The 18,627-nt window shown below is 41.0% G+C and overlaps 1 protein-coding gene across 3 annotated transcripts in view; it reads left to right on the forward strand.

Moving 5' to 3' along the window:
* The window catches only part of arid4b (AT-rich interaction domain 4B), a 140,937-nt gene that overhangs the window by 73,939 nt on the left and 48,371 nt on the right, over nucleotides 1-18,627 (forward strand). For all 3 annotated transcript variants that reach the window (XM_033021779.1, XM_033021780.1, XM_033021782.1), the window contains 5 exons: nucleotides 2,671-2,743; nucleotides 3,488-3,582; nucleotides 5,645-5,742; nucleotides 8,583-8,838; nucleotides 12,150-12,322. In XM_033021779.1, the coding sequence (XP_032877670.1) occupies nucleotides 2,671-2,743; nucleotides 3,488-3,582; nucleotides 5,645-5,742; nucleotides 8,583-8,838; nucleotides 12,150-12,322 (695 nt within the window). The remainder of the gene's footprint in view (nucleotides 1-2,670; nucleotides 2,744-3,487; nucleotides 3,583-5,644; nucleotides 5,743-8,582; nucleotides 8,839-12,149; nucleotides 12,323-18,627) is intronic.

Below are 18,627 nucleotides of genomic sequence, written 5' to 3' on the forward strand. Positions count from 1 at the left end.
ACCCTGGGGATTTATCAGCCTTCAGTCCCATCAGTCTACCCAACGCCATTTCCTGCCTCAGTTATTCCGTCACCCCAGATCCTCTGGCCACTAGTACATCAGGAAGATTGTTTATGTCCTCCTTATTGAAGACCGATCCAAAGTACCTGTTCACCTCATCTGCCATTTCCTTGTTCCCCATAATAAATTCACCTTTTTCAGTCTTCAAGGGTTTGGTCTTAACTAATTTTTTACCTCTTCACATACCTAAAGAAACTTTTACTATCCTCCTTTATATTCTTGGCTAGCTTAACTTTGTACCTCATCTTTTCTCCCCGTATTGCCTTTTTAGTTATCTTCTGTTGGTCTTTAAATGTTACCCAATCCTCTGGCTTCCCGCACATCTTTGCTGCGTTGTACTTCCTCTCTTTTATTTTTATACTGTCCCTGACTTCCCTTGTCTGCCACGGTTGTCCCTTTCTCCTCATGGAACCTTTCTTCCTCTTTGGAATGAACTGGTCCTGTACCTTCTGTATTATTCCCAGAAATACCTGCCATTGTTGTTCCACTGTCATCCCTGCTAGGGTATCTTTCCAGTCAACTTTGGCCAGCTCCTCCCTCATGGCTCCATAGTCGCCTTTGTTCAACTGTAATAGTGACACCTTTGATCTACCCTTCCCCCTCTCAAATTGTAGATTAAAATTTACCATATTATAGCCACTACCTCCTAATGACTCCTTAACCTCAATTTCCCTTATCAAATCCAGTTCATTACACAACACAAAATCCAGAATTGCGTTCTCCTGCCTTCTCCTGCCTTCTCCCTGGTAGGCTCCAGTACAAGCTGGTCTAAGAATCCATCACGGAGGCGCTCCACAAAGTCCCTTTCTTGGGGTCAGTACCAACCTGATTTTCCCAGTCTACCTGCATGTTGAAATCTCCCATAACAACCGTAGCATTACCTTTACCTTCACGACATGCCAAATTTAACTCTTGATTCAACTTTCACCCTATATCCAGGCCACTGTTTGGGGGTCTATAGATAAGTCCCATTAGGGTCTTTTTACCCTTATAATTCCTTAGTTCTATCCATACTGACTCCACATCTGTTTCAATGTCACCCCTTGCAAGGGACTGAATTTCATTCCTCACCAACAGAGCTACCCCACCTGCTCTGCCCACCTGTCTGTCTTTTAGATAGGAGGTATACCCTTGAATATTCAGTTCCCAACTCTGGCCCTCTTGCAGCCATGTCTCTAATTCCCACAACATCATACTTGCCAATTTCTAACTAAGCCTCAAGCTCGTCCACTTTATTTCTTATACTTTGCGCATTCATATACAACACTTTGACTTCGGTATTCACCTCCCATCACACCGCTCACTATTGGCCCTGACCTCACTCTTTTATCCCTTCTCGAACTTTCCTTCCCATTAATTCGGGAGTCTTTTGTAACTTTTCCTTCCCATTAATTTGGGAGCCTTTTGTAACTTTTCCTGCACTCACTTCCCCTTTAACTTCATCTTTATACTTCCAATTTGTCAATCCCATCCATCAAGCAAAATATCCACTGCTCTTTCCATACTGGCAAAGCTTTGGAAATTTAATCTGGTCTCGCAGGGACTTGTATAGCAGTTGCTTGCAGTGGAAATGTGGATGCATAGTATTCTGCAGAATGGAAGTGAAGCAATCCAGGGAATGCATGAGAGATTGGCAGCATCACAACTTTAGTCGAAAGAGCATAATAACACTGCAAGTTGGGAACTAGTGAGAGGGAGAAGTAACATTGTCATAGATGGGAGACAATGCAGCCATTGTCATAAAGCAAGTGTGAAAGGAGGGATCAATGCTGATATATTTACGGTGGGATGAGTAGCGAAGTGGGATGATGAACATAGCTGTTACGGGAGAGTGAGGTGAGCTAGATAATGTGAAATTAAAAAAATAAAAGGAATGATGATAGCGTGCTCTGGATCAAGTACAAGAAGAGTCATGAAAACATTATTACATAGACCTTTTGAACATAATAGCCAGTTTATGGACTGTAAATTTGAATATGTTGGATTTACTTCTCAGTGAAATATAACACTTAAATACACACCCTGTTACTATTGGAACTTTTTTTCACTCTAAATTTAACGTGCAAATAATTGAACAGTATCACTCGGCAGCCATTGTATTTTCACTCGTGTTTTTCCTCTTATCTGTTGTTACTGTTTTAAAGTTTTCTAATGAAAGGTGCTTTTAGTTTTATTTTTTTAAGTCTTGGTTTATTAACCCACCAAACCTACAGTCTGGCGCCTTGCACAATTTGTACACCAAAACTCATTTAATCTCCAATGCAAGGGTTAATGGACATTTTCAATATTAAACACCAGAGCATTTTAATTATTTGTATCCTACTTTTTATCCTACCTCAGCATGACATTTCCCAGCATTTTTGATTGCTTTTAAAAGGATGGTTTCAATTCTTTTGCACCTTACACAGCCTTAGAATGATCCAAAACTCTTAACCTGAATTCCTGATTTGCTACTTTTCATCTTAAAGTTAAAGAAAGGTTTGACTTCCTTTCTTTATACATTTTAAAGTTTTTACTCTTGCCAGTTCATGGTTTTATAACCTAAAAAGCAAATGTTTAATATATTTTTCTCTCTTTCTCCTATATCCTGCCACTGTACCAAACATATAGGAAGAGGTGGAGCCTTTTCCAGAGGAAAGAGAGAATTTCCTGCAACAATTGTACAAGTTCATGGAGGATCGAGGTGAGGGGACTTATCTTGGCATGTTGTTTTAACCTTAAAGCAAGTCCTGTATCAGCTTTTAGGGTATCAGCTAAATGGGATTTAGTTTTAGTGGCATGATTTTTTCAGTCACGTTGGTTTCTGATTTGTGGGTTTGGTTGTGACAAGTATGGGTGATATTGAATCCCTGTAATTTATTGACCATTTTACTGATCAGCCCTTTTCAAAGTGAGGTTCATCTAGCCTCACAGTATGAAACCAAGCTAAAGTTCAAAAATGAATATTGCAGGTTCTCTATTTGTCTCTTAATTGCAACTCTAGTTTATTTTAGAGATACAGTGCCGAAACAGGCCATTCAGCTCACTGAGTCCATGCTGACCAGCGATCCATACACACTAACACTATCCTGCACACTAGGGACAATTTACAATTTTTCCTAAGCAAATTAACCTCCAAACCTGTACTTCTTTGGAGTATGGGAGGAAACCAGAGCTCCCGGAGAAAACAGAGCTCCCGGAGAAAACCTATACGGTCACAGGGAGAATGTAAAAACTCCGTACAGGCAGGACCTGTGGTCAGGATCGAACCCAGGTCCCGTAAGGCAGCGACTCTACCGCTGCGCCACCTTGCCGCCCCCAATTTAATATGTAATTGTTTTGTGTAATTGTGAGATTTGCGTGATTAGGTCCCTGTCAATTTTATTTGATTGTTGTCAATCTCTACTGAAGATCATAGTTTGTAATGTCTATCTTAATTTAATTACAGGTACTCCAATTAACAAACGCCCAGTGCTAGGATACAGGGATTTGAACTTATTCAAGCTGTATAGACTTGTCCATCAACTGGGAGGATTTGATAATGTGAGTAGTTATTATTTTTCAAAAACTCAATAGTAGAACTCCCTAACAGGAGATCAAGTACGTTGTATGCAAATATATGTTTTATGAAAAGTAACGTGTGGCTTTTCGTTAGATGCCTTATTACAGCATTCTGATAAAAGGGGTTTACTGAATAAATGGGTTCCATCTCAGCTCATTGTTGGTGCAAACAAGCTGCTCGGCACCTGCATTGTCTGGCTTGGAGGGTTTCTCCAAAGAGCTTATCAGTTGGTCAGTTTATGGAAGCTTCATCTTTCAGTTTAAGGTTTTGCAGCTGTTCCAATTAGCAGACAATGCTAAATTCATATGAAATTATCAAAACTGAATTTTCATATCCTTTCAATATACCTTTTTGTTAACTGACATTGAGAGTTGGGTAGAAAAAAGGAACTCAGATACTGGTTTTCATAAGACGACACCATGTGCCGGAGTAACTCAGCGGGTCAGGATGCATCTCTGGACAACATAGATAAGTGATATTGCGGGTTGGGACCCTTCTTCGGGCTAATGGTGGGGAGGGATAGAAAGCTGTAAGAAAGAAGGGGCAGCACAAAGCCTGGCAGGTAATAGGTTGATACAAGTGAGGACAGTTGTTTGATAGGTAGATGTTTGGGCAAAAGTCCAGAGATGAAAAGACAGAAGGTGTGAGCAAGGATTGAAGAGCTGTGAATTTTGAAGTCAGAGGAAGGAATATAGGTGGAGGGGGAGGGGGGGGGGGGGGGGTGGTGGAGTCCAGGTGGGGCACAGAGGAGTGGGAATAAGGGAGGGGGGTGTTATAGGGGGGGAAGAAGGCAGAGGGGGTGAAACTCAAGAATGACATTCTTACTTGAAGGTTATGTAGCTACTTAAAATTGGAGAATTCAATGTTCATACCATTGGGTTGTAAGCTACCCAAGCGGAATATGAGGTGTTGTTCCTCCAGTTTGCATCTGGCTTCTCCCTGGTAGTGGAGGAGACCCAGGAAAAAAAAGTCACTGTAGGAATGGGAAGAGGAGTTAGCAACCGGGAGATCCAGCAGGCCGATTTATAGGAGACCACATCGGTAACACCACATGCAGTAGATGAGATTAGACAATGTACACGTAAACTTCTGTCGCACCTAGATGGACTGCTGAGTTTCCTGAAAAGATGTGAGGGAAGAGGTATAGAGATGGGTGTTACATCTCCTGCGGTTGCAGGGTAAAGTACCTGGTTCTTATTGAAACATATAAGATTATTAAGGGTTTGGACACGCTAGAGATAGGAAACATGTTCCCAATGTTGGGGGAGTCCAGAACCAGGGGCCACTGTTTAAGAATAAGGGGTAAGCTGTGTAGAACGGAGATGAGGAAACACTTTTTCACACAGAGAGTTGTGAGGCTGTGGAATTCTCTGCCTCAGAGGGCGGCGGAGGCCGGTTCTCTGGAAACTTTCAAGAGAGAGCTAGATAGGGTTCTTGAAGATAGCGGAGTCAGGGGATATGGGGAGAAGGCAGGAACGGGGTACTGATTGGGGATGATCAGCCATGATCACATTGAATGACGGTGCTGGCTTGAAGGGCCATATGGCCTAATCCTGCACCTATTGTCTATTGTCTTTGGGTGAGCAGGGATGAGTGAACACAGAATTGCAGAGGGAGCGGTCTCTGCGGAAGGCAGAAATGGGTGGGGATGGGAAGATGTGACTGGTGGTGGGAATCATGTTGGATGTGACAGAAACGTCAGAGGACGATGTGTTGGATGCAGTGGCTGGTGGGGTGAAAGGTGAGGACCAGTGTCCGCCAGTCTTGTTCCGTCTGGGGGCAGGGGGAATCATGGGATATGGAGGAGACATGGGTGACATCTGAGAGCTAGAATTTCTCACTGGGTGTTTATTATACTTCAAAAAGATTCAATAGGTTAATATTTCTTTATAATTCTCTCAAATTCTTTCACATTTGAGCAGCAGTACATTTTGCTTAGGTTAATTTTTCAACAACATTGCACACTAGGGCTGGATTTTTTGGTGTTTTCTTTTTTGTTTCAATGTGATGTTACTCATCTACCGCTTTTTGTTTTCCTCCAAGATTGAAAGTGGTGCTGTGTGGAAGCAGGTCTATCAGGATCTAGGGATCCCTGTGATGAACTCTGCTGCCGGTTACAATGTCAAGTGTGCATACAGGAAGTAAGTTTATTGCTTAGGTATATTTTATTAGACATAAACATGCCTAATAAAATCCACACTCCTGAAGGGTGTTTCTGATCTGTCGGACAGGTGTTTGGGGATTTTTCTTCATTTTAGAGATAATTCTTCTGCCATCAGCTGTGGAGGTCTTCCTTGGCCTGCCAGTCCCTTTGTGATCAGTAAGCTCACCAGTGCTCTCTTTCTTCTTAATGATGTTCCAAACAGTTGATTTTGGTAAGCCTAAGGTTCGGCTGATGTCTAACAGTTTTATTCTTGTTTCTTTGACTTTCATTGGCACAACTTTGGTCCTCATGTTGATAAACAGCAATAAAAGTTTCCAAAGGTGATGGAAAGACTAGATGCTGAGAGCTCTCTTATACCTGCATTAAGGAGGCAATTAAACACACCTGAGCAATTATAAACACCTGTGAAGCCATGTGTCCCAAACATTATGGTGCCCTGAACTGGGGGTGCTATGTATAAACACAGCTGTAATTTCTACATGGTGAAATCAAAATGTATAAAAATGTCCTTTAATAAAATCTGACAATGTGCACATGTAATTTTTTTCTATTACAAATCTCAAATTGTGGAGTACAGAGGCAAATAAATAAATGATGGGTCTTTGTCCTAAACATTATGGAGGGCACTGTATCTCCATTAGACCACCCCTTGAATGTTGATTCATTAGAGTTGAATTCACAGTTGATATTTTCATGTAATGGCATTACAGGGTTAATTGTTCCTGTCTTGTTGTTAGTCGATTGTTAAAGCTATTATGTGATCATCAAGAGTCAAGAGAGTCAAGAGTGTTTTATTGTCATGTGTCCCAGATAGGACAATGAAATTCTTGCTTGCAGCACAACAGAATATGTAAACATAGTACATAACGGGACAAAAAAAGTTCAGTGTGTGTATATATACACATGCACACATACTCAATAAATAAACAAATATAATGCAATAATAATAATAGCCTGTTGTAGTTCAGAGCTTATTTGTTGTAGTGTTTAATAGCCTGATGGCTGTAGGGAAGAAGCTGTTCCTGAACCTGGACATTACAATATCCAGGCTCCTGTACCTTCTTCCCGATGGCAATGGTGAAATGAGTGTGTGGCCAGGATGGTGTGGGTCTTTCATGATGTTGGCTGCCTTTTTGAGACAGCGACTTCGATAGATCCCTTCGACGGTGGGGAGGTCAGAGCCGGTGATGGACTGGGCAGTGTTCATAATTTTTTGCAGTCATTTCCGCTCCCGGACGTTCAAGGGTCGAACCAGGCCACAATGCAACCAGTCAGTATGCTCTCTACTGTGCACCTGTAGAAGTTCAAGATAATCCTCTTTAACATACCGAATCTCCGTAGTCTTCTCAGGAAGTAGAGGCGCTGATGTGCCTTCTTTATAATTGCATCAGTGTGCTGGGTCCAGGAAAGATCTTTGGAAATATGCACGCCCAAGAATTTGAAGTTTTTGACCCTCTCCACCATCGACCCATTGATATAAACAGGATTGTGGGTGATCATATGCACCCTTTTGCCTCTTTTTTAACAAAAAAACACCCAGATAACCAAGTTGGAAGGGAACAATTTCTGGAATAAACATACTGTGTTGTAAGTGATGATCTAACAGGGGTGTTGAAAATCGAAAACAGTTTTAATGCGAAACTAAGAGCAACAGCAGGAGAGTTGGTAACCAGAACACGCAGGTTGAAGATAGTTTGCAAAGGGACCAGAGGGAAATGAAGACAATATCTTTTAATCAGCTACTGACCATGATTTGGAATGCACTACATGAAAAGGCAGTGGAAAATTCAGTTGCACCTTTCAACGGGAAATTGAATAAATGCTTGAAAAGGGACATTTTTTCAGGGATGTACGGATAATAGCGGTGGGGGTGGGGTGTGCAGCTAATTGGATAAATCATAAAGTGCCAGCTCAAGCACGATGAGCCTAATGCTCCCCTCCTGTTTTCTATGATTCCATTTGTGATGGAGAACAAAAAGAACTGTTTGACGTGAGGTTTTGCTGTGAAATATGAGAAGTTTAAACTCATGATGTTATCTGCATAAACCAGGAGCTGTTTAATTGTGCATTCTCTTACTGTTAAACTTGAGAAAATGTTAGTAATATTTTTAAATTAAGCTCCCTTTTGAAAGCTTACTTTTGTTTCAAATGATTCGCAGACTAGTTTTATTATGTTCTTGGTAAGGTGTCCCCCTGAAGCTATTAATTATCATTTTTGCGTTGTGGTTTAACATAATTTACAACATTGATTCATCGCACTTCCAAACCAAGTTCAGCAATCCTGTGTTCTCCTCGTCATAATTAAACAGCTCCATGCTTATGGAGATAACATCGTGAGTTGTTTAAAAGATTGAATTTATCTAAAGATTAATGAAGGCAACATCTATTAATACCTCATATTTCACAGTAAAACCTCACATCAGTTGCATGACCTCATTCAGTTTTCCTTTTGCATTCATTAGTCGACATAAAGCAGAAATTTGATATGCTGCAAATCATTTGGCACTCTAGCCAATTTTTAGAATGCTGTATCAATATATGACCATGAAGCGCCTGTCCAAATTATTCATGCTAAACGTGTCCTCCCGTTTGTGTATCCAGCCAAGTGATGTGGAAATACAGCAAGGAAGGAGGCTCGAGAGATGCAAGAGCCGGCACATGCAAGAACCTGGAGCCCAAAATAAATTGCTGGAGGAACTAAGCTGGTTAACGATTATCTGTGACGGAATTGTAGAGTAGATGAGGCCTTTGATACTCTTGTTGGCTTGTTGAAGGGACTAGACATTTTAGCATCTTAAATGTTTGTCTTCTTTTCAGGTATTTATGTGGCTTTGAAGACTATTGCAAGTCAGCTAACATTCAGTTTCCAACATCACTGCAAGCAGACTTTAAAGCAGAAAAACAAAAAAAAGAGTGTGAAAAGGGTCATGATGACCTTGATCACAAAGAAGAAAAAGACAAGGTTGCCAGTATTACATCACCAGTGGCAGAATTTGAAGGCAAAAATGAGAATGAAAGCAAAAGGATTGTGCAGGATGAAGAACTGAAGGGCCAGGAAGCAAAATCCCTAAGGGTAAGTTTTGGAAGATATTTTATTACTTTAATTTGTTGGCTGATGTTTGTGAATTGTTGCAACGTGCAGGGTAAAAATAACTGGAACCCTTTAAATATCTCATGTCAAAGGTGACGATGGCAGTCAGCTGTTATTTTCAATTTTCGCCTTATCAAATGGCTGCTGTCTGGTTACTTTTGTCTTGTTTCATTAAACTGCCAGCAGCTGTAGGATGAACAAAAGGAATGTGTGGCTCTGGAATAATTCTTTAATTGAATTCTTTAATTCTTTAAAGAGTGCAACTCTTTAACAGATGTCCAGGGGCAGACTCTGCACTTTGAGGTTTTTTTTTCTATTGTCTATTGAGTTTATTGCTTGCAACAATGAATGTTGAGGGGAGATTTGACAGATACTCAAATTCCTGAATGAATTTTTTTGAATGAATACAGGGAAACTATTTCCGTCACAAAAGAGGATGTGGTCTAGCAAGTTCTTCACATTGCCCCATAGTTGCATCAGACTTAACCAAGGCACGTCTGTTATTTCTGGGGACGCCTACCACATCTACAGTATGTAGGAGTTCCACCATATGGTGACAGCCATGGTTTATGCTCACCAGAATCTTTTTTTTTGCTGCGATGTTTAAAAAGACTTGTCCAACCTGAGTTAACCCATATTGTGCCTATTTCTGGGGGTCGTGGTATCCACTGGAATATTTGACTCCTGACGTCAATATGATTTTGATTAGTGCTAATGTCTTTTTCCATTCCTCCAAATGATGCCAACAGTGGTGTGACACGCAATTAATTAATGTGATTTTTCAACTGCAAGGTTTGATTTTTCAACTCGAGGTTTGAAAAATGGCAGGTCTTATTGTGTAAAGGAACAATCAGGTTTTACTAATTCCCTTTTCCCTGAAATCATGCTATTTAAAACGACAACATTCAACCTGAACTTGTTTGTCCTCACCGTGATATCACAAGACCTCAGACACAGGCACAGGCCAACATTTCAGTCGTTCTCAGCTTCCTATCCTCGACACTGCGGCTGCTAATCTCTGTCACATCACACAGTTTGCCCATTGTTGTGTTGGGGATGTCTTGCTAACTTCATTCTGGTAGAAAGAATCTCTATTTTCTCTTCGATCCACAAGAGCAGGCATAGTGAGGAAACTGAATTTGTTGTGGCTGCAGACTTCCCCAAAGTGTGGGCTTACATGGACTCCACTCATATAAACCTCATTGATTACCTCCTGCCAAGCAGTAGTTTTTTTGTTGCTTTTTTAAAAAAATAATATTTTTATTAGAAGCATGTACATATCATAATCAAAACACATTTAGTATATCAATTACATATTGTTAATAGATGGGATTCCAGCTATCAGAGTAATAGGGATTCTCATTTATCAATTATATATTAACTCTGCTTCTATTTGTTTATTTTTTTTATAGATAGTGAGAAAGAAGAGAAAAAAACATGATTAAAAAATAATAAAATAAATTATCAATAATACAACTTTGGAGATAGGTCCGTAGATTATAAAACATAACTATTCATCTAATCCTGGGTTCAAGCTTCAATCAGACTTCCGTGCAGGACCAATTTACCCTTTCAAAAAGTTAATAAATGGCAAATAATTCTTGTTTGTCAATTAAGACAAGTCTAGTAGTTTTGAGGGTCTCCACGAGCTTCTTGGACAACATATTGTTCTTGGCAACAGACAGCTGGGTGCACTCTCCTCCCTCCTACCATTGCAACATCTATTCATTGGCCATACTTCACTGTAGCTGGAGGAGTACTGTTTATCTTGTAATATGTCCCTTTAACACTGGCCGCTGAGATAGCAACTGCAAGGCTAAATGCCCGCAGCTTTAAGAATCGTAATAGTTCACTCAAAATATATTGTATTGAAGCTGACAGGACATGATTCATAGAAACCTGATGACCACTGTGAACCATGCTTTTGAAAATCTTGATCATATGACTTCCACAGGCAGCATTATTCTGCTGTTTTAATGCCACAAAAAGCCAATACAATAATGCCCTTTTCTAGACCCAGAGAAATGATAGAAAATACAACTGCTGAGATGAAGAGAAACATATTTCCGCATTGAATTGGTATGATGTGAAATACATTGTCTGAAATAGTAATGGAATAGATTCAATGGTGTCTTTCAAAAGCGAATTGATTAATCATGTATACTCATTGGATGCATTGTATATCAAGGTGGATATACATCGTCAGCCATCAGCCTTGTAACAGGCTGTTGTTTTCCATGTTACAACTGGCTTTAATCAAACGTGCATTATATCAGACCGTGGAACATATGTCTTACCCAAGCAAGCCATCACACACACATAGAGGTTTATCCCATATTGTCAACTTTACCAGAGTCGGTCCTTATTTCATATACTTGACAACCTCAGACTGGCAGTACTGGGGAGTGTTGCACTATTGCAGGTACCGTTTCTACGATGAAAGGCTGAAACAAGGCCTCATTCTCATTTATTAGATGTTAAAGATTTGATTCCAGCTGTCCTGCTAGACTTTTGTTCCTCAAGTAGTATTATCAACTAAGCACAAAATCAGATTTACAGATTGAGATGTTTACGTCTATTATCTTTTGTGGTTGTTGTCTTTGCTTGCAAAACATCAATGCCTGAAATTGATATGTACTTTACTGGCTTTAAAGTACTTAACATGTGTGAAGGTACGAAATGTGCTGCAGAAATGCAGACCTTTTCTCTTCCAATGGATCTTGCTGCTTCTGGTAGCAATTGATACTAGAGATAGTGGGCTTGAATGGCTTCCTTTGATGCATGATCCTGTGTTCATTGACTGGAGCCCAGTCAATGATAGGACCATTAAATGTGGCTTAGTTGCTAAACATCGAATGAGAAGGCAACAAGTTCAATCAGTAACTTGAAAGTGTGACCTCCTTCTGAGAGATAGACCTGGGTACATTTCATAAAACCACTGGGAACTGGAAATACTTGTCATGTGGCTTGCATTATTCTGGTAAAATACTACATCGGGTTCCGCCAAGTCATCATTGAATCAGTGACTTGGTGCTGATAACTCTTGGTCTATTCCATCACTTCTGAGGTACTGTAAAGATCTATCATCAGAACAAACCTGCTCTATCCCACGCCTTTGTATGCAAAAGTGAAACTGAGAGCATATCAACCCTTATCTACTACTCTATCCTGCCACCCTCTACCATCCTCACCCCCTAATCCTGCACTTTGCTCCCTTACCCCTCCGAAACCACCTGAAAATAGAATGGGCCTCATCTTTGTGAGTTAATAACCAAGCTGTTCTATCCTCTCAGGCAAGAAAACGACACCAGCCCGAATGCTTGGCACAGGCACCAGATAGCAGCAAAGTGAAAATTGAAGAAAGTGCGGAAGGGAAAGCAGGTCAAATCTATGATGCCAAAGATGAAGCAAGATTTAAAGTTGAAGAATTAAAAGGACAAAAAATGGTGGATAAAGAAAAACATGGGTGAGTATTCCATAATTTTATAAAAGGAATTACTGAGCATAGTTGCTTATCTCAAGGGTGGTTCATTGGCGTGTACCGGCAACAGAACACCGAATTTCTTACTTGCTGCAGCTTTACAGGCCCATCGATGCAAAACACACAAATAAATATGCAACAATACATTAAATAAATATTCAGTAATACTAGATACCCTGACCATAATAGTGCAAAATCAAATAATGTAATGCAAACTAAAACAAAGTCCTTACTAGATCATAGTTTGCTGAGGTAACATTGTGGTTAGTGTTGTGCAATGTTCAAGAGCCTGATAGTTGCTGGGAAGTAGCTGTTCGTGAACCTTGAGGTCAGGGATTTCAGGCTCCTGTAACTTTTTTCTAATGGTAGTTGCAAGATGAGATTGTGGCCAGGGTGGTGTGGGTCTTAGATGATATTAGCTGCCTCTTTGAGGTAGTGCTTGCAGCAGTTCCCTTCGGTGGTGGGTAGGTCAGTATCTATGATGGACCATTTTCTGCAGTTTCTGCAGATGTAGAGGCTTTTGGGGGTTTTTATGCTTGCTTCACTGTGCTGGGCTGATGACAGATCTTCAGAGATATGCATGCCCAGGAACTTAAAGCTGTTGATTCTCCCCTCCGTCTAATCGCATAGTGAAGCTGTGCTAAAGATTGGGTCTGATGCAAACTAATTTCTAAACCATGAAATTGCTTCATCTAAAGGTGTTAAAGATGTCCTGTGCAATGTGTTTGGGGAAGGTGTGTGAATTGCAAGGTGTGTTAATGAATTGAAGAAAATGTTATACCATACTGTGGAAGAATAGAATGGACTGCACTTCAATGCACCAAAATAAAAGCCTGTTAAAAGCTACTATCGTATCTGCCTCCATCACCACTCCTGGCAATGCATTCCAGGCCCCTAACACTCTCTGTGTAAAAAAAAAACTTGCCCCACACATCTCCATTAAACTTTCCCCCTCCCACCATATAGCTCTAGTATTGAACATTTCCACCCTTGGAAAAAGGTTATGATAGATAGTGTACCCTATCTATGCCTCATAATTTTGAATATTTTTATCAAATCTCCCCTCAACCTCAAATTCCAGGGAATACAATCCAAGTCTATCCAACCTTTCCTTGTAGCTGAAACACTCTAATTCAGGTAAACCTCCTCTTGACCCTCTGCAAAGCCTTTTAATATTTCCTGTAATGGGGCGAACAGAACTGCACACTGTACTCCACACTGTATATTTCCACGCTATATCATTCTATGACTCCAAATGCGACCTAGCCAAAGTCCTATAGAGTTGCATCATGATTTCCTGATTCTTATATTCTATACCCCTAGCGACTACCTTCTTTACTATCCTATCTACTTGTGCTGCCACATTCAGTGCTGCTATGAATTTGGACTCACACTGCACATCAATGCTGTTATGGGTCTTGCCATTAACCGTATATTCTCTCCTTCCATTCAATTTCCCAAAGTGCAACGCCTCATAATCGCATTTACTCGATTTCTTCACCCATTCCTGCAACTGATCTATATCCCGCTGTATCTTCTGACAGCATTCCTCACTGTCTGTAACTCCTCAAAGTTTGCTATCGTCAACAGCGCCTACTTTCTGACCCTAGTACAGATCCCTGTGGAACTACAATGGTCACAGATCTCCAGCTAGAATATCTATCTTCCAACATAATCCTCCGGGGCTGGAAAAGAGTCTCGACCCGAAACGTCACCCATTCCTTCTATCCAGAGATGCTGCCTGTTCTGCTGAGTTACTCCAGCATTTTGTGTCTATCTTTGGTGTAACCAGCATCTGCAGTTCCTACACAATCCTCTGTCTTCTATGAATAAGCCAGTTCTGAATCCATATGACCAAATCATTGTGAATTCCGTACATCTTAATCTTTTGGATCAGCCAACAGTGAAGGATCATCTTCTTCCACCACAGCACCAGATACCTGGCCAGGCTCGTTTCCTCATTAAAAAGTCCAGTATGGTCCCTCTTCATGTCGATCTATTCGCATAGAGACACTCCCTGATTTATGTAAGGGTTATGTTCGATAAACCCTAACGCAAGTCAGATTTTATGCAAGTTTTTTCTACCTTATAAACCAGGTAGAAACAAAGAACTGCAGAGGCTGGTTAATGTACAAAATGACACAAAGTAATGAAGTAATTCAGCAGGTCGGGCAGCATCTGTGGAGAACTTGGATAGGTAACATTTCCGGTCAGGTCTGTTCTTTAGGGTGATTTATGTCTGCTGATTACTCCAGCGCTTTGTGCCATTTCACCTTAAAACTAGTAGCCAATAGTGCTAGTCAGCACCAGTGAGCCCTTCTTCACCAGCTATCGTCCAGAGGCTATATCATGAGCCACAATAACCCTGTGTAGCGGACATGAAGCCCTCGCCATCCTCTCGTTGCAATAACACAGGTCGTTCAGGAAACATGACAACCTATTGTGAATTGAGTACGAGAGTCGCCTATTGCACAAGTCGTGGAATGTTTAAGGAAACCTCCTTGTATACACCTAACAAATTCTGCCCCGTCTGATCCTCTTGCCCTGAGTCTTGTCCCAGTCAATATTGAGGATGTTAAAGTCACCCACTACAACAACCCTGTGGTTCTTGCATCCTTCCATAATCTCTCCACATATCTGATACTCTATTTCCCACTGGCTATTGGATGGCCTATAATATAATCCCATCGGAGTAATTACTCCTTTGTTATTTTTAGCTCAGCTCATAATGCCTCAGTGGACGTACCCTCTCTCTGAGTAATGCCATGATATTCTCCCTGATTAGTAAAGCAGCACCTCCATCTTTTTTACTCCCCCCCCCCCAATCTCGTCTGAAAGGTCAAAACCCGGGCACATTGAGCTGCCAGACGCATGCCTCTCACAACCACGTTTCTATAATACACAGAAGTGTAGTTTTGGCAGAAACTGGAAAGGCTGGTTTTCTGATATTGTTGAGTTCATTGTTGAGCCCCAAGGGCTGTAGCAAACCTAGACTGAAGATGAAAGTAGATAAAAATGCTGGAGAAACTCAGCGGGTGAGGCAGCATCTATGGAGCGAAGGAAAAGGTGACGTTTTGGGTCGAGACCCTTCTTCAGACTCGTTTCGGGTCAAGACCCTTCCGATGTGTTATTCCTGAAGTTTACTTAGGGCATTATTGGAACGTGTAGCAAGATAAAGGCAGAGCAGTCGTAGTGGGTATGTGTTGAGAATTAAAGTGATGGTCAACTGGAAGTTCCAGGTAAACCAATTTGAGCTTGGTTCCTCCATTGTAGAGGAGACTACATTGTACACATTAAATGCAATTGGAAGGAGTACAAATGATTGATTGTTTCACTTGGAAGGAGTGTTTGGGTCCGCAGATGTTGGGAAGGAATGAGGTGAAAGCGCAAGCTTTGCCTTGTCTGTGGGTGCATGGAAAGTACTGTGGGAAGTGGAGGGGATGTTGGTGAAGATCTGAGACTGAACTGAGGAGACGCAGAGGAAATCTCTTCGGAATGCTGAAAGGTACAGAGTGAAGGGCAAGATGTATTTTGTCATGGCATCTTGATGGTGGCAGAAACATGGAGGATAATCCTTTGAATGTGGAGGCCAGTGAGGTGGAAGGAGAGAAGAAAGGGAACTTTGCCATTTCTCTGAGAGGAAGTGCAGGAAACAAAACGGACTGATTGAAGCATGTCAGCTATGGTAGTGAAGAAGCCAGGATTATGGAAAGATGAAGAAATGTCAAAGTTTTAGCATGGTAAGTGTGTTTTCATGACATTTTCCTTTATTTCAGGTTTTGAGCAATTGCTGTGTTCTATGTCACACATTTCCAGCATGTTTTTGTTTTTCTCCTGTGATTTCTATTTACATCTCCTCCAGACCGATCAGTTGCTGTTTGTGAAAGTCTTCTTCACAGCCTCTCAGTTGAGGGGTTTACTTAGCCTTTCTAGGTCTTTTACCCTACCCCAAATCTTCACAGTCATTCATTCCCTTTGCGCTCTCTCTCTCTCTCTCCCCCCCCACTCTGCGCAAAACAAATTCTCCCAGTTCTGACAAACGATCATAGACTAAGACATTACCCTTGTTTTTCTCTTCACAGATGTTGTCTAACCCGCTGAATGTTTCAGCGTTTTGTGTTGTTTCAGTTTTGCATTTTAAGGGAATTTATGCTTTTCAAAACAAAAACATTGACAGTTTTAGATATTTTGCAAATTGAAGGAATTTTGCTGCTGTGAAATCAAGACTTTTGATACAAATGGCATTGTTCAGATTAGCCAATGATTCTGGCCATTACCACATGGCTGTTTTTTCTACGGCAATAAAGCTGGCTCCCAAATTCTTACGTGTGCTGAAATGTAATCTTTGAGTCTATGCAAGTCAATTCTTTTCTACGTTTAACTTTACTTCTATCTTCATGTATTTCCTTTGCTTGTTTATTTATTTTATTTCAATGAACGTTCAATGAAGCACCAGGTTATATCGATAGGTATTGAAAACATAATTAATATTTCAATATGTTTAGCTACTTAACTTTCCAAAACAGCATTGTAATAGCTCCTTCCAACAGACCTCGTTTTTGCTCCCTGTTTTGTTAGATCCCAGCCTCTCCTTTCCATTTCCCCACCCTGTGAAAAAAATATCCCTTCCTGAGGATAATGATCTCAATCCATGTCAGGCATGCCGCATGGAGTCTAATGAAGGATGAACCGGGGAAGTGATTGAGAATGGAATATCATGGTACTTTTCTTAATTTGGCTGTGCTTCTGAACTCATTCTTGGCAGGGGAGAACAGGGAAAGAAGCGCGCCTGCGATAAAAAGTATAAAGAGGAGAGGAAAGGCTAAAAGACCCTTGAACTGAAATGCAGAGGAAAAGGTACTGTGGAGAAAAGTATGAAGAGAACATGCAACAAGGCATGAGAGGAGGGTAGAGAGGAAGGGAAAGGGAGAGTTAACTCGCTCGTGTCTCTTGTCTAACTCTCAATTAAGTCAATTTATGAAGAGGGTAATTCAAGGGTCTGCAATTTATATAAATTGCAATACATGGGAATGACATTTTGTTAATGGGTTTTCCAGCATTTTTGTGTACCTTCGATTTTACAGCATCTGCAGTTCCTTCTTAAACACTTTGTCTACTCCACTGCGAAATCTCAAGGTATGCCTACTTATTTCCTTCGCTCCATAGATGCTGCTGCACCCGCTGAGTTTCTCCAGCATTTTTGTGTACCTTTTGTTAATGGGGACTGTGAGTTTAGAGTTTGAAGGATGAAATATGCAAACAGGGAAGTAGCGATAGGAATGCTAGCACAGGAATAAATAATACAAAGACAAGGAAATCTCTGGAGGGATCATGAGTAAAAGTAGCAGAGGTATTCAAGATGAAGAAAAGGCACAAAAACTGACAATATAGTTAGTAAGATTAGAGATGCCGCAGATGCTGGATTACAAAAAAGACACCAAGTGCTGGAGTAACTCAGTGGGTCAGGCATCATCTCTGAAGAACATGGATAGGTTGAGACCCTTCTTCAGTGATGTTGGGGTGGGGGAGGGGGGAGGGAGCTGGAAAAGGGGAGGGGCAGGACAAAACCTGGCAAGTAATATCTGGAGTTCAAGAAGGAACTGCAGATGCTGGAAAATCGAAGGTACACAAAAATGCTGGAGAAACTCAGCGGGTGCAGCAGCATCTATGGAGCGAAGGAAATAGGTAATGTTTCGGGCCGAAACGTTACCTATTTCCTTCACTCCATAGATGCTGCTGCACCCGCTGAGTTTCTCCAGCATTTTTGTGTACCCAAGTAATATCTGGATATGGGTGAGTAAAATTAGAGTAGGTTTGCTTCTCAAATCAGGATCGGGGAGATTGATGCAGGAATAGGGTGGTTGCACGAAAGGTCACTGGGTCATAGGGCTCGACGCACGGAGCCGCTAAATCCAACTGGAAGACATCCGTCACTTCCGGCATATGTTATTAATGCTAGAAACACGTACTTTCCTACCTGTTAAAAACCGCCAAAATGTTGAATTTTTGCTCTGAAAGAAAATTGTGGGAGTCGTGGTAAGTGTGAGAGACATGTACCCAACTTTAGAATTCTAAACGTGAAGCGAAATGAAGGTATAGAGAAGCGAGAACTGAAGGGACTACAGCAGCTAAAGTGCTTGGTAAACATTGAAAATATCGAGAATTATCGCGTTTGCTCACTGCATTTCATCAAGTAAGGCAATATTTGTGTTTTTTCTTGATTCCTTTGGTATCTAAAAATTCTCAGAAGTGATAAATCTGGCTGTAAATTTTTCTTCAGATGCGTTTTC

Source organism: Amblyraja radiata, chromosome 5 (assembly GCF_010909765.2).
Source record: "Amblyraja radiata isolate CabotCenter1 chromosome 5, sAmbRad1.1.pri, whole genome shotgun sequence".
NCBI classification, from domain to species: domain Eukaryota; kingdom Metazoa; phylum Chordata; class Chondrichthyes; order Rajiformes; family Rajidae; genus Amblyraja; species Amblyraja radiata.